Source organism: Eschrichtius robustus, chromosome 19, assembly GCF_028021215.1.
Source record: "Eschrichtius robustus isolate mEscRob2 chromosome 19, mEscRob2.pri, whole genome shotgun sequence".
Lineage (NCBI taxonomy): Eukaryota > Metazoa > Chordata > Mammalia > Artiodactyla > Eschrichtiidae > Eschrichtius > Eschrichtius robustus.
In genome coordinates, this window is record NC_090842.1 from 53,205,929 (window position 1) to 53,221,041 (window position 15,113).

The 15,113-nt window shown below is 55.8% G+C and overlaps 1 protein-coding gene across 2 annotated transcripts; it reads left to right on the forward strand.

The window, feature by feature from the left end:
• Positions 1–440: 440 nt before the first annotated feature.
• LSR (lipolysis stimulated lipoprotein receptor) lies at positions 441–14,901 on the forward strand. 2 transcript variants are annotated; one of them, XM_068528504.1, is made up of 10 exons: positions 441–821; positions 2,001–2,345; positions 7,363–7,482; positions 9,370–9,426; positions 9,981–10,127; positions 13,209–13,370; positions 13,521–13,580; positions 13,681–13,812; positions 14,069–14,697; positions 14,792–14,901. In XM_068528504.1, exons 1-10 carry the CDS (start codon positions 539–541, stop codon positions 14,825–14,827), a joined length of 1,971 nt encoding a protein of 656 aa, XP_068384605.1. In that variant the 5' UTR covers positions 441–538; the 3' UTR covers positions 14,828–14,901. The 2 variants fall into 2 exon arrangements, with proteins under 2 accessions (XP_068384605.1, XP_068384606.1); XM_068528505.1 differs by lacking the exon at positions 9,370–9,426.
• Positions 14,902–15,113: the final 212 nt, after the last annotated feature.

The following is a 15,113-nucleotide window of genomic DNA, read 5'->3' on the forward strand; positions in this document are numbered from 1 at the left end:
CCAGCCGAACGCGAGGACACCGAAGGCTAGTGGAAAAGTCGGGCGCTAAGAGCAAGCCTCTTCCAGCCCAAGGCTCGCTTAGACTCGCCCCTCCCCGCAGGGTGTACCTAGGCGGGTCCATCGCCAGGTGGGGAGAGGGGTGTGGGCAGAGAGGGAACAGGTGCGCAGTGGCGCCCGCCTCCCTCAACAGGTGAATCACCCCAGTTGAGTCTCGATTCTCGGTGATTCACACCCCGCTCGGCATGACCTGAGCAGCAGGGGGCCGGACGGGATCCCTAGTCTGCAGGCGCCCTCCCGGCAGGCTGGTCACTTGGTTCCGACCCTCGGGGGCCGGAGCTCACCTGGGTCAGCCCACTTCCGGGGAGGGAGGTGGAGGAGCCCCTCCCCGCCGCCCACCCCCTAGCCCTGCCCTGTGTTCTCACCCTGTGTACCTGGGCCGATCCATTCCCCAAAGCCACGGGGGGTGGAGTGGCTCGGAGATCCACAGTGGGTCAAGCAAGTTTCTCCCCGAAAGCTGGGAGCGTGCTCTTCGTCCACGATGCTTCCTCTAGTTAAAATCCTAGAACAGGGTGGGCTTGGAATAGGAACAAGGAACGGAAGCAGGAAGGGGAGGAGCAGGCACCCCTCCCAGTCTTGGTGCGCGCCGCGCCCCCTACCCTCCCGGTACCTGGGAGGGGACGCGCGGGCCCGACGCGCCCAGACCGGCGAGATGGCGCCTTTGGCCCGCCGGCTTTTCTGTGGGCGGCTGGGCTCCTGCCCGGCCACCCCGGGCTGGGGCACGGTCGTCTTCGTGTGGCTCTTTCTCAGCACCTTGTGCACAGGTACGGAGAGCGGGGCCCCTGGTGCCGCGGAACGGCGGGAGGGCACTGTAGAAGGGCGATGGATGGAGTTCTACACTGCCCAGGAGGCGGGAGAACTGGGGGAGGGGGAGCGCAGAGACTAAGACCTCCTGATCCCCAAGGTCTCCGGAGATCCCTTGTGTGCCAGAGAGGAATGCCCTATACGTGCCTGAGAGCGCTCCCCCGCCCTTGTTCAGAGATAACAGGAAATGAAACTCCCAGGACAGCGAATCCGGGAGCGGCAAGGAGAATGGGAACCATTGTGGGGTAGGGCTGAAGGACCACCGATCACTGGGAAAGGCCGGGATGAGGGCTCGGTAGCCCGCCGAGATTTCTAAGTCTTGGGGTAACGGGGAGAAGGCACTTGAGGGTTGGAGTAGACGATTCCCAGGGGGAGAGATCAAGAAACAGCGCCCAGGCATTGGGTGGGTGCGGTATTGGAAACTCCCCACCCCCCAACCCAACCACGTCCGAAGTATCTGTGCGTAAGAGTCTGGTGGAAGGGACTCACGGACTTGTCTGGAAACCATCTTCTGCTGTATCTGATGTTTGTTTGGGTGAGGGTATCAGAGGTACTTTATTTTTCAGCAAGCGCTTTTGGCGTGTTCATTTGAGATGGTTTTGGGTGGGGTGAGGTGGGAGGCTGGTGGAGACATTACAGGGGGGCTTTAACTGTTGTATGCAAAGCAGTCCAAACAACTCCAAAATCCCCCCCTCCAAATTCACAGAACCTGGAGTAACTTGGAACACTTGGTGGTTGTTTTTGAAGGGGGGCCTTGAGCACTGTGGGCTTTGTGGGGGGCCATTTGGGCTTGCCTGTACAGGCCACAGAGAGGCCCTTTCCATGACAGAATGGCCAAGGGAAGAGGGGGCTGGGGCGGTTCAGAGGCCACACTCTGGGAAGAGGGGTGGACAGGATGTTCCAAGGCATCTGGCCATGTGACCTTGCACCGGCCACTTCAGCCCCCTGGGTCTATAAAACGGGCATGATTATCGGAGCCACCTCACCGGTCTTGGGGATTAAGGAACAATGTGCGCCAGGCGCTCTGTAAAACCGTACACTTGTAAATGTCAAGCTGGTGACAAGTAATGTCGCTCCTTCCTGCTGAAGCACCTCCTTGAGCTCACAGCGGTCCCTCTACTGACTCTCCTTGTCCTCAGCCCCTGCCGGCGCCATCCAGGTGACTGTGTCACAACCCTACCACGTGGTGATTCTATTCCAACCCGTGACCCTGCCCTGCACCTACCAGTCGACCACGACCCCCACGGCGCCCATCGTGATCTGGAAGTACAAGTCTTTCTGCCGGGACCGCATCGCTGATGCCTTCTCCCCAGCCAGTGTTGACAACCAGCTCAACGCCCAGCTGGCGGCTGGTAACCCGGGCTACAACCCCTATGTGGAGTGCCAGGACAGCGTGCGCACCGTCAGGGTTGTGGCCACCAAACAGGGCAATGCCGTGACCCTGGGAGACTACTACCAGGGCCGGAGGATCACCATCACAGGAAGTACGTGGGGTGGGGAGGGGGGAAAGGCAGGGGATGGGCTGGGGCTGGTTTGGGTGGTGGCGCCGGCTTCCTCATGCCCAACCTGGAGTCCCCACCTGGAAGCTCGTCAGCACCAGTGTCTGAAAGGGTTGACAGAGGGAGGGATCCTTCCTTCTACCCATCCGTCCATCCCTTTATTTAACAGCAAAGATTTATTGAGCACCTAACATATACCAGGCACCGTTTGAGGCCTTGGATACACAGCAGTAGACAAAATCATCAAATCCCGTCCCTCTTGGAGCTTGAATTCCAGTGAGGGAGACAAATAAGATAAACACAACACATACTATCAAGTGCTTGAAGATAAAGAAAAGTGGGTAATGGAGAGAGAGGCAGGGGTTCTATAATAATACTAGTAATATCAGCAATAATAAGTAGCATTTATATAAGTAACAACTCATAAAGAGCCTCCTGTGTGCTAGGCTGTAATCCAGGTTGACATGGATTAACTCATTTAGACCACAGTAATTGAGTGGGTAGATTCTGTTATTGTCATTTTACAAAGACCCAGAGAGGTAAAGTGACTTGCACAAGGTCACACAGCTGGTGGGATTCTAAGTCAGACACTTTGGGTCTAGTCTTCAAGCTAGTAACCCCTTTGCTTGCCCAGGGCGTTCAGCAAAGAACTCACTGAGGAGGTAACAGGAGTGAACCGAAGGGGTGAGGGATTTTAATGGAGAAAGCCCACAACTTGCCAGGTGCTTTATGCCCACATTTTACATTCAGGACAGCTGAGGCACAGAGAGATCAAGTAGCTTGTCTTGGTGCACAGCCAGTAAAGGGCTAGAGCTGGGATTTGAACTCAGGCAGCACTGAGAACCCTTGTCCTTCACCATAATGCTAGCTGCTGATAGGAGGTGCCTGTTGGAACCAGGTAAAGGGCAGTGGGGAAGCCGTTCATTCATTCATCCATTTATTTGGTATTTATGGGACATCTTCTAAGTGCCAGAAGCTGTGGTAACCAGTGCTGGGGCTACAGGGGTGATCAGGTCAGCCAAGATCCCTGTCCTCAAGGAGGTGGTGTTCTTGTGGGATGAGACAGGCAACAAACAAGCAGATAAAGAAAGAGTAAGAGAATTTCAGAGTGTGCTGCAAAGTGCTACAAAGAAAACAGACGTGGGTGATATGTGATCATGACTCGGAGCTCACCCCTTAAAACCGCTGCAAATGTGATTTGAAGAGGAACTGGGACTGCACCCTAAAGAATCTAGCCGGCAGAGAGGAGGGTGATGGGCAGCAGTGGGTGAGGGACGAAGGCTCACCTGCTTCAACAAGGATTAGAGTTTCAATCATGGGCCTGGGGGCAGAGGAGGGAAGAGGGCATCCCTTTGCAGACTCCAAGAGACCAGGCCTTGGAGCACAGTCCTTCCCACCCTCTGTCTAGACCACGGGCAGGGACCCAGCGTGTCAGTCTTGTTTTGGGGAGGGACTGGCCCTGCTGGCTCTGAATTTCCGTGGGCAGCGAGCCTGAAGCATCCTGCTGTTCTTGTGGATAAACGGCTTCTTGCGGGTTCAACCTGTGTAGGCCCCTACCCCATAATCCAGGGACTTCTCCAGCCTGGACCAGGTTATGACCGGACAGCCCTGTCAGGACGGCTCCAGCCCTGAGAGTGCCCTTGAAGGCTGGCTGGAATTGTGCCCCGTTTGCTGAGTCCAGAACTCAAGTGACCTTCAGGCTCTATCTGGGGCAGATTCTTCCTGCTCCAGAGGCCCCACAGGCCCAGGTCTTTCAAGTTGCCTTGACCTGGGCCCATGTTTGATATAGGCCATGATTTGTAAACATCCATTGTGCGTATGTCCTTTCAGGAAGCCCAGTAGCCATGGGAGCTTCCTCCATTTCAGCTTTGAGGATGGAGAAAAGCAGAGTTCCCTTTGGAATTCCTAGGGTCACCAACGGCCCAGGTTTTAAAAGTGAAAGTCGTCCTGGGAAAACCAGAGCTGTGTCCCTCAGCTTTGGTGGGTCCCGCTTCCCCTTCCGTTCTTCCGTCCTTTGGGTGATGTGGGCGCCTGGATTGGGGCCCTGTTTCTACCTCTTCAGGCTGCTTGGGGCCCATATGCCCCCCACTCAGTAGCGCTGGACCTGAGAGCTCATGGGACCCTCCTGAGATCACCAGGGCCGCCTCTGCTGTGTGCACATGAGGAACCAGAGGCCCAGGGAGGTGGAGGAAAGCCCAGCTCCTGTTCCCAATTGGAGACCCGGCATTTTCTCCTTGCACCTAAAACAGTTAGAGCAATGCCTAGCCCAGGTGATGTCAGGACCAGACATAGACTGGGAACAGGGTGCGCCTTGCAGGAAGGAGGTGGGCCCAGGCCTTAGAACTGATCAAAAGAAGCCGGAAAGTGGTATTTTTCATGGGTTTTGAAAACATTGTGCAGGCCAAACAAAACGCATTGAGACCCAGATCCGGCCCACTGGAGCCCAGAGTTTAGCTTCTGGCCTAGGAGCTCTTGCTGGCCTAGGGGTTGCCTTCCCGCCCACCTCTGGCTTTGGGTGGGGCCCTGCTTTTGGGTTCTGGTTTTGGAGAGGCATTTTTAGAGTTTGATTTAAAGATACAAGTGGAAAAAATGATGGGCCAAGAGGGTGTTATGGAGAATCTGGAGGATTTGGGAGAATGTAGGTTAGAGTTTTAGGATGATTCCATGAAAGAACATATGCAGAGGGACCCAGCACATAGTAAGAGATCAATAGCTGGGGGCTGGATACGTGACCACGAAGGGGAGTATCTGCGCCCAAGGTCACCCTACCTTTCGGGTCACTTAAACTCCGCACGGTCCCCACCTCTACAACAGAGGCACTTCCTGTCTGCCTTCTGTACTGCTTACCACCATCTGATCCTCGATATGTTTAAATTTTTTATTTGTCTCTCTTTCCCAGTTAGGATCTGAGCCATGTAAGGGCAGGGGTTCATACCTGTCCTCTATAGCAGTGGTTCTCAAACGTGTGGGTCTTAGGGCGGGTCTTAGGGCCTCTTTACACTCTTAATTACTGAGGTCCTCAAAGAGATTTGTTTTTACAGCTGGAAAACTGAGAAGATAAAAAAAAATTTTTAATTGATGATAATAAACTCTATAGATTAGTATAAATAACATACTTTTATGAAAAAATAACCGTATTTTCCAAATGAAAAACTTTAATGAAAATGTATGGCATTGCTTTTCTATTTTTGCACATCTCCTTAAAGTCTGGCCGAATAGAAGCTGGATTCTCAAAGCTGCTTCTGCATTCAGTGCATTGTGATAACACACACATGTAGCCCCTGGAAAGCTCCACACTACACTCATGAGATTAAGTGAAAAAGGCAAATATCTTACTACTATTATGAAAATAACTTTGACCTCAGGGATCCCCTGCAAAGGTCTTGGGGAACCCCAGGTCCCACAGATCACACTTTGAGAACTGTTGCTCTTTAGTACACCAGGTGCCTCATTTACTCCCTGGAACATCATCAGATGCATTCAGTAATCGTGTGTCACATATCGAATGACTGTATCAAGCGCCTATTCGAATATAGCCACGTGCCCGGAACACTAAGGAAGGTCAGCATGAGGAGGGAAGGGGTTCATTTCCAGATCCTGGCCAGGCCCTGGGGGACTCAGCAGTGACCAAGACAGACCAGGTTCTGCTTGCCTGGAGCCCGCTTTCTCCTGGGGATGGGATCATGGCCAGTCAGCCCCTAAGCTGGCTGATATAATTAGGCAGACTCTGGCAGGGGAGCTGTGCCAGCAGGATGGAACCAGCCCTCTGAGGGTCTGAGAACACAGAGCCAGGCAGAGGGACAGCAGGAGCGCAGGCTGAGGCAGTTGTGAGCCCAGCACGTGGGGGGACAGTGAGGTGGCCAGTGTGTCTGGAGTCTCGTGAGTGAAGGACAGTGGGAGGGATGAGGCTGGGTTGGCGACCAGTGGCCGTGTCACTGCACGGGCCTTGTGAGCCAGGGTAAGGCGTTTGGAATGGTGTAGATAGACCTTGAGAGGAGGCTTTTCTATGGATGTGAGGTCTTCCTTCCAAAGAATGAAGGAGGCTCCGGTTCTTTCATTCCTTTGGCAATTGACTGATGCCCAGGTGCTGTGGACTGGGGCGCACGCAGTGGCTGCCCTCGGAACTGTCCTGGGGAAGGGCAGGGGGTCCGTGGGGCAAGGTGGTAGGCAGGTCCGAGGGAGCCAGAGAGCCAGAGCAGCTGGGGAGAAAGGCTGTGGGCCTCTGGGGGTGCTGTCTCGTGGCCTGTTCCTACCTCCTGTCCTCCAGGGGCCTAAGGTGGAGTGGCCCCGAGAGCCCCACCTCACACCCTGTCCCGCCCTGGTCCCTGGTGAATGGCCGGAGGGATTTAACTAATTAGGGCCTGAGGAGCAGAGAGGAAACCGGACGTGCGGAAACTTTTCTGGTGTAATTAACAGGCTCCTTGCCCGGGACTGCTTCACGGAGCGTCCCCAAGCCCTGGGCCTGACCTGGAAGCGGCTGGAGGACGAGGGAACTGGTCTAAGTGTCTCCCTCACATCCCCGCCTTCTCATGCCTGGGCGGCTCCTGATTCCTGGAATCTGGCCTGTTTATCTTTGCCTCCTTATCCAGGACCCAGGCCCCTGGGTCTGCACTAGGCTCCGTGGTGGGTCGTGTCCGGGAGTCGACTTTTGCTTTGGGACGTGGGACAGAGGAAGGCGTAAGCCTGAAGTGCTGGCTCTGGAGTCAGACCGTCCCAGCCCCGCCACCCCGGTTTTTGCCACAGTTGTACGGCTCATTAGTAATTTCACCAGACCTCTTTTCTCTACAAGACAGGGAAGATAACAGCGCCACCTGACAGCCTTCTCGAAATTCCCCGCGTTAAGTGTTCAGAACCGAGCCTAAGAGGTCGCGCGCCCTTGGTATGAGTGATTCAATTTTCACTCGTCCGTCTGCAGCCCCCTTCCCCACGTGCTCATGGCGGGGGCTGCAGGCATCAGGCACCCCTCCCCCGGGGTGCCCTCACACGTCTCCTCCTGACGCAGATGCTGACCTGACCTTTGACCAGACGGCTTGGGGGGACAGCGGTGTGTACTACTGCTCTGTGGTCTCAGCCCAGGACCTCCAGGGGAACAACGAGGCCTTCGCAGAGCTCATCGTCCTCGGTGAGTGGGCTGGGCCCTGAGGGACGGGGTCGGGGGCTTCTTCTGCCACTGCTGTGTCTCTGCTCTCTGCCCTCCGGCTCACTCTCTGGGCTCTGTTGCCTGCTCTGTTCTCCCCTCACAGCACCACCAGTCACTTGGGCTTATTTGTACCCTGCACCCCAGACAGGGTAGGGACCCCTCGCCCGCTGCAACATTTCAGATAAGCCAGAGCCAAACCAAGAGTGGAGAGAAATGGGGACTCTACCTCTTCCCAGTCTCAGTTTTTAAAAATACAGAAATGGTTAGAGTTGATGGGCAGTGAGCGAGGAGGGTTGATGGCGTATGTAATTGAGAGGAGGCTTCTGCCCCACCCCCAGGGCCACCTCTCACCCCGGAGTCCCTTGCCAGAGCGCGGGAACCTGGCCCTCTGCCCTGCTGGGATGGCACTGCGTGGCTTGCATGGTTAGTGCTCCCCTTAAGCTTGGCTGCCTCTACAAGCTCAGGGGCAGGCTGGGGTACCCGCCAGCAGCCCCCGCCCGGCTGTGAGGCCCCCCCGCCATGTGTGGAAGGGATGCTGCCGTTAGCCAGATGCTCTGTTCTCAGCGGACACATACAGTCTCGCGTGGTGTGTGCTATATGTGAGATGCTGCCAGGTCGCACGTTGCCATCATCCCATGCATGATGCAAGGTAACGCACGTGTGAACGAGCACATGATGGGGGAGCACGCTCCAGGGTGCTCAGATCATGCAACAGAGTTCATGTCTGGGTGACAGAATGCATGCACCAGTGACCCAGAGAACTCTTGTGTGTTCTTTGGCAAAATGCACAATCTACATCAGCACGTCTCAAGTTTAGTCGCAGGACCCACTTACACTCTAAGAGATTATTGAGGATCTCAAAGAAGTTTTGTTTAAGTTTTTGTGGGTTATATTTATAGTTGTTTAACATATTGGAAATTGAATCTGGCACACAAGCACACAGTCCATTACCATCAGAGCAAATGACATCATGTGATGGAGCCTGTGGAAAGCTCCCCTGCCTGCACCTCTACTGGCGAAGGAGAGTGAGAAGGGCAAACAATGGCTTAGTGTTATCAGTAGAGCGGCTTGGCCTCCCAGACAGGACCACACTTTGAGAACCGCTGGTTTACATGCTAGAACCTTCTCCTAGGGGCATGTGGCATGGGGTGCTGAGCTCTGGATAGAGCTTTGTTGGTGTACAGCCGGGTGTGCAGATGTCCCTGAGATACAGCACTCGCGGGGCACAGAGTGCCGGGCGGCACCTAAAGGAGGCACTAGCTGTGCCATGAAACTTGCACAGGGGACCCTGGTGGGCAGAGAACCAGGGCCATACTGTGACTTTTATGGGTTGTAGGCACTTTGGCCTTCAAGGGCCTCTTCCTCTGGATTAAAAAAAAAAATTATATCTTATGATTGTGTTGTTATAAAGACAAGTCATTGTTACATATTCAGTATTGTCATATTTTTTTCTTCAGATTTTGAAATAAAACATTTTAATGGGCCCTAGCATACTGTGCCTCTTGTGCCTGGGGGAACAGGGACTCCCCCTCTCACCTGGGATGGAACCGTTTGGGGCGATAGGACCCGTGTGTGTGGAAGAGATGGAGTCCCAAACTGAGGTCGATCCTTCAGAACCCATGGGATATATCCTGGAACCCTTCTGGGCAATAGAATCCCCCGTGGCGGGAGAGAGTGAGTGAATTACGTGATGGAAATCTGGACAACAGCACCCACGTAGGATGGGGGGATGGGGGCAGGAACCACATGCTAGGACCCTCCTAGTCCACCGACCCCACCTCTTCTGCAGGGCACACCTCCACCCTGATGACCCCGGAGCCGGGCTTCAGGGCAGGGGCAGCATAATCTGTCTCTCTTTTGTCCCTCCAGGCAGGACCTCTGGGGTGGCTGAGCTCTTACCCGGTTTTCAGGCGGGGCCCATGGAAGGTAGGGGGGGTGGAGTCCCCCATGCACCACTTACCGCTTCTGTCCAAGTATTCTTCCCCACCCTAAACGCCACTCACTCAGACCCCACTAATAACGCCGCCTGACTCCAGCTCTGCGGCATCTAGTGACCTGGCTCTGGGCTGTGGGGTGGGCTGGGCTGGCTGACGAGGGGCCTGGGGTGTAGGCAGGGGGCTCCTGTGACTGGTGCCTGCAGTGCTCTTCTGGGGGTCGGGATCTGGGCAGCTGGCTCTCTGTCCCCTCTCAAGGCTACAGCCTATCTTGCTCCGGCCGGGTCGCCTTGCGTTCACTGCCTTGTCCAGATGAGCCTGGGGCGAGTTCCCTAACTTTGGGGCCGGCCTGGGTTGTAGAGGAGCGGGCGTCCCTCTGCAGCTGCGCCCCAGCCCCTGGTGTGGAGACTCCAGCGAGGGCTGCAGCTTCCCGGAGAGCTGTGCAGACGGCCCCTGCCCCACCCTCACTCCGCACGGCCCTCGCTGCCCGCACCCCTGTCCCCTCCCCGGCCTCCCAGCTCAGGGCCCGCTCTTGTCTCTCCGCAGACTGGCTGTTTGTGGTCGTGGTCTGCCTGGCTGCCTTCCTCGTCTTCCTCCTGCTGGGCATCTGCTGGTGTCAGTGCTGCCCCCACACCTGCTGCTGTTACGTCAGGTGCCCCTGCTGCCCCGAAAAGTGCTGCTGCCCAGAGGCCCGTAAGTGCCCCTCGCCCCTCGCGTGTCCGCCCCCGCCCGCCCTCCCTCCTGGGCCCAAGGAGAGGACGTGGCCGTCTGCCTGCCTCCCGGGACGGTGCCACTCACCGGTCTGGAGGTTTCTGGCCCTGAGGCATGTGGGTTCTCAGCTCCCTGACCCGCCTCCCCTTGCATTGGAAGGCAAAGTCTTAACCACCGGACCACCAGGGAAGTCCCGGTCTGGAGGTCTTGAGGGGAGCAATTTGGGAGAAAGTGGGCCAAGGAGGACCTGCTGTTTTAGATTATCATTTACATACTTCAGCTCTTCACTTATTTTTTACTTTTCATTTATTTTGAGTCTTTCCTTTTGAAAGTATAATTTATGCACGTGGTTAAAAAAAAAAAAAAAAAATTCAAATAGTACAAAACATTATTCACCGGAAAGTAAAACTCCCTTTAAAAACGAAATCTTGGGGACTTCCCTGGCGGTCCAAGGGTTAAGACGCCACGCTTCCACTGCCGGGGGCACATGTTTGACCCCTGGTTGGGGAACTAAGATCCCACATGACACGCGGGATGGCCAAAAAAAATAAAAACAAAATCTAAGTGAAAAAGGTGAGAAACCAAACAAGGTTTACAGCCCCAGCAAACTTAAGCATCTTTTAACAACCCACATCCACACAAGCACTCCGGATTTCCCACGGATGCCGTTTCAGGACACATCCAGTGCCTCAGAGTGGGTACCTGCAGGCCTGGGATTAGACGTGGGACCAGAGATGGAGGGAGAAGCAGCAAACAAAACAGGGGTGGAAAGGAAGAGAGAGTCTCCCTCCTCCAGCTGCCCCGTTCCCCTTCCTCAGGGACTTCAGCACTGCTGGTTCCCTGGTTGCCTTCCAGAGAGCATCTGGGTGAACCGGCACCTGTGCACTCAAGTTGTTGGGAAGTTCGCATGACTATTTTCATCAACTCTGACATGGAAGTTTATACTGGCTACTTTCTTATATTCAGACATATTTGCTCTCTTGTTCCTTGTATTGAAAGTGGGCCATGAAAGCACACTTCCCGACTAGTTCTTAGTGCGGGCACCTCACCTTTTCCTTCATCATTGTCAAGTTCACCATATCTTTAGTTGATGACGAGATGATGTTGGTAGATAGAAATAAATAACTTTACGTGTTAGGAGCACCTAGACTATGGGAGACCAAAAGAGGGACAGACCTGCCCCTCTCCTGGCACCTGCTGATTTCTAGGCCAAGGTGGTGGAAAGAATTACCCATGTAGCTCAGATGGCTGTGTGTTGGCATCCTCATATTTAAGGTTTCCACGTGCCATAACTCCAGTGTAATATGGTCCAGGTAAAATCATAGGCAGTCGTTGCAAGCTTGGGCAGGTGGAGGTTTGAGGCCTGGCTGGACACCTTACCTGTTGGGAAGCCCAGTGAATGACCTCCCCTCTCAGCCCCAGTTTCCTCCTCTGTAAAATGGGGCCATGGTAGAGCCCGCTGTACAGGGTGAGTTGGGATCCGGTGACCTGGTGTGTCCCGCGTTAACTGCGGGGCTTGGCCTACATAGAGCGTTCCCCGCCCACTAGCTGTTGGACATTGCTGCTGTCAGCGTTGGTAAATCAGAGCCCTGCCACTCACACCATGTGACCTCAGACGAGCCGCTGGTTTCCTTCTCTGCAAGGGTCCCGCCGTCACGGGGGCGTCGTGAGCATCAAGGGAGCACTGTGAATGCAGGCCCAGCACGGGGCCGCGTCTCAGTCCATGCTGGCTAACTTTACGGTCACTGAACTCAGCGGTGGGCAACCTGCTTCGTCGCGGCCCTGAAAAGAGAAATCCACTGCTCTCTGGAGGCCCGTGCTGGCCATCCCCTCTCCCTCTCATCATTTTTAGTGAGAGCTTCTTGCTTACTGCTCGGGCGGTGGGTGTTGGTCATTTCACAGGTCGGGTGGAATCCCCGAGGGCTGCAAACAAGTTCGCAGTTACCCCACTAATTAAGGCTGGGACCAGGACTGCAAATGCCAGTCCCAGGGCCCCATTTCCTCCATCCTGAGACCCTGTTACCCCAAACCGAGGTCCCATTAACTCCCTGCCGGAGGCCCTGTTGTTTCTGTCACGGCCACAGTCCTGCTGCGCTGTCCTGGAGCAGCACGTCCCACAGTTAAATACACAAGGGCACGTCAGCTGAGCCGCTGAAGGGCTTCTTCGGGGCTGGGTGGGGTGGGGCTGAGCACTGAGCCTTCTGCTTCCCAACTGAATCAGAGGTGAAGGGCGCTTTCTGAGCCCATCTCCCCACTCCATCTTCCTGCTGGGGTCCCAGGGAGGAAGTGACTTGCCCAGGCCTGTGACTTTTGCCTCAAAGCAGCCACCAGAACCCAGCCTCTTGCCTGGGGAGGAAGGTGGCAGGGAGAGGAGGAGGATTTGCCCTTGAGCTGTCAAGCCTAGAACCAGGTGGGGGCGGGGTGGGTGCAGCCCCCAAGTGGGAAACACTACAGGAGACGCTTTGCCGCTTGGCTGAGGCGAGCGAACGCTGAGGCTTCCAAGCTCCTGCCTCAGACTGAGTCCCATCACATTTGGGTCTGCAAGACCCTGTGGGGAGGACCGAGCAGGCGTGAGAGGGGAGCAGGCATGGGATTCCCCCCGCAAGATGGTCCATTTTTCTAGAGCAAGGGCTCAGCTGCCAAAGGGAATACTTGTTTTCCGGCTTGTGAGCTTTATCTGTAGGGCGCCTCTGCCCCTGTTGCTCTGTAGGAATGTAGGTCCAGGGTGGCCGCACCTTGTGATAAGCTGGCAGGAGAGTTTGATGTAAAACCTTGTCAGATGTTGGCAAACCATCGAACTGTCAAACAAAACGTACTGGCCTACCAGATCAGGGCCGCCGGCTGCCAATATGCAACCCCCATCCTGAAACTTCTGTGAGGAATGGCACAGGAGGTGTGTGTTCAATGAAGCTGATGTCCCCTAACCTCAGGGACCCTGCAGAATCCAACCAAGCACCTAGGGAAGCTCCTCAGCCTGGGGGGGGGGGGGGATGGGGGGAGGTGGGGTGGGAAGAAGGCATGTGGCCCCTGGGGGCCTTCTCATGCTGTGTGTGTCCTCCCCAGTGTATGCTGCAGGCAAAGCTGCCACCTCAGGCGTCCCAAGCATCTACGCCCCCAGCACCTATGCCCACCTCTCCCTTGCCAAGACCCCGCCGCCCCCAGCCATGATTCCCATGGGCCCTCTGTACAACGGGTACTCTGGAGACTTCGACAGGAATAGCTCAGGTGAGGTCGGGGGGAGCCAGGAGCAGCTGGGGCAGGGGGTAGGCTGGGTATTTGGCCGTTAAGGGGTCTGGGGCTGGAAGTGGGGATTGGGGGCAGAGGAGAGGGGGCTGGGAGTGCAGGGTTTTGCTCCTGACTGCCAGTCTCCCCCAGTTGGTGGCCACAGCTCCCAGGTACCCCTGCTTCGTGACACAGATAGCAACGTGACCTCTGGTGAGAACCAATCCTTATGAGGTTGGACATGCCTATAGGGGAGGGGGCTGGGTCAGCATTCCAACCTCCCAAACTGATCATCTCCAACTCCTGTCCCTAGAAATCCGTAGTGGCTATAGGATTCAGGCCAACCAGCAGGACGACTCCATGCGGGTCCTGTACTACATGGAGAAGGAGCTGGCCAACTTTGACTCTTCTCGACCTGGTCCCCCAAATGGCCGTGTAGAGCGAGGTGAGGAGCCTTGGGGTCTGAGGGATTCTTGGGGGGGTTGGGGGAAACATGTCTCCCTGATACCTGCTCCAAATCCTGGACACAATCCCTCATTCCCTACCATGGCCACAGTGAAGTGTATGATCATCACTAAACAGATGAAAAGCCTAGGGCCCCCTTGAGAGTATATGAGCCAAGTGGGTGACCCTGCTGGACCACAGGGCTCCTGACATTAGGTCCTGACCTCCTCCCACCAGTGACACCTTCCTTCCCACAGCCATGAGTGAAGTCACCTCCCTCCATGAGGACGACTGGAGATCCCGGCCTTCCCGGGGCCCTGCCCTCACCCCGATCCGGGATGAGGAATGGGGTCACCACTCCCCCCGGAGTTCGAGGAGGTGGGAACAAGAGCCCCCCCTGGACCGGCCAGGGAGTGGCTGGGGGGCCGGGCGGCCCCGAGCCCGTTCTGTGGATGCTCTAGATGACCTCGCCCGGCCCGGCTCCGCTGAATCAGGGAGGTCTCCCCCGAGTAGCGGGAGGAGAGGCCGGGCCTGTTCCCCCCCCCGAAGCCGCAGCCGTGATGACCTCTACGACCAAGACCAAGACAACTCAAGGCACTTCCCACACTCCCGGGATCCCTACTATGATGACTTCAGGTCTAGAGGCCGCCCTCATGCGGACCCTAGGGCCCGCTACCACCCCTCCCGGGACCTTCCAGATGATGGCTCCAGGTCTGGGGACCCCCAATATGATGGGCAGCTACTAGAAGAGGCCTTGAGGAAAAAGGGGCCAGCGGAGAGAAGGAGACCTTACAGGGAAGAAGAAGAGGAAGCCTACCACCCTCCGGCGCCTCCCCCTTACTCTGAGACTGACTCCCAGGCCTCACGGGAGCGGAGGCTTAAGAAGGTGAGTGGACGGCCCTACCTGGCTCTAAGAGCCTTCCTGGACCCTCTTCTCCAGTCCTCCCCAGCTCACATCCTTCTTTCTTTTTCCCTTGCAGAACTTGGGCCTGAGTCGGGAAAGTTTAGTCGTCTGATCTCAACGTTTTGTATGTAACTTTTGTACTTTTTTTAAAATTTGAGGAACTATCGATGATCTTCTCCTCCTAAGACTAATAAAACTTATGATCACAAGTCCTAAGTCTGGAGGGAAGCGTTTGTTTTGCTGCGCGAGGTGGGGAGCCCGGACAGCTACTGTGTGTGTCTGCAAAAGGCCGCATGTCCAGTTCTCTCTTGGGACTTGCGTCCTGATCCAGGAGGAAAGGACCGGCTCTGCCTTCTCCGTCTCTCGGCGGCCAAGAATACGTGCCCCACGCTGGCTCC

Coding starts and splice junctions, on each gene's coding strand:
- LSR (XM_068528504.1), top strand. CDS start 539: ATGCTTCCTCTAGTTAAAATCCTAGAACAGGGTGGGCTTGGAATAGGA. Junction 9,427..9,980: donor TCAGGCGGGGCCCATGGAAG/GTAGGGGGGGTG, acceptor GTCTCTCCGCAG/ACTGGCTGTTTGTGGTCGTG. Junction 10,128..13,208: donor GTGCTGCTGCCCAGAGGCCC/GTAAGTGCCCCT, acceptor TGTCCTCCCCAG/TGTATGCTGCAGGCAAAGCT.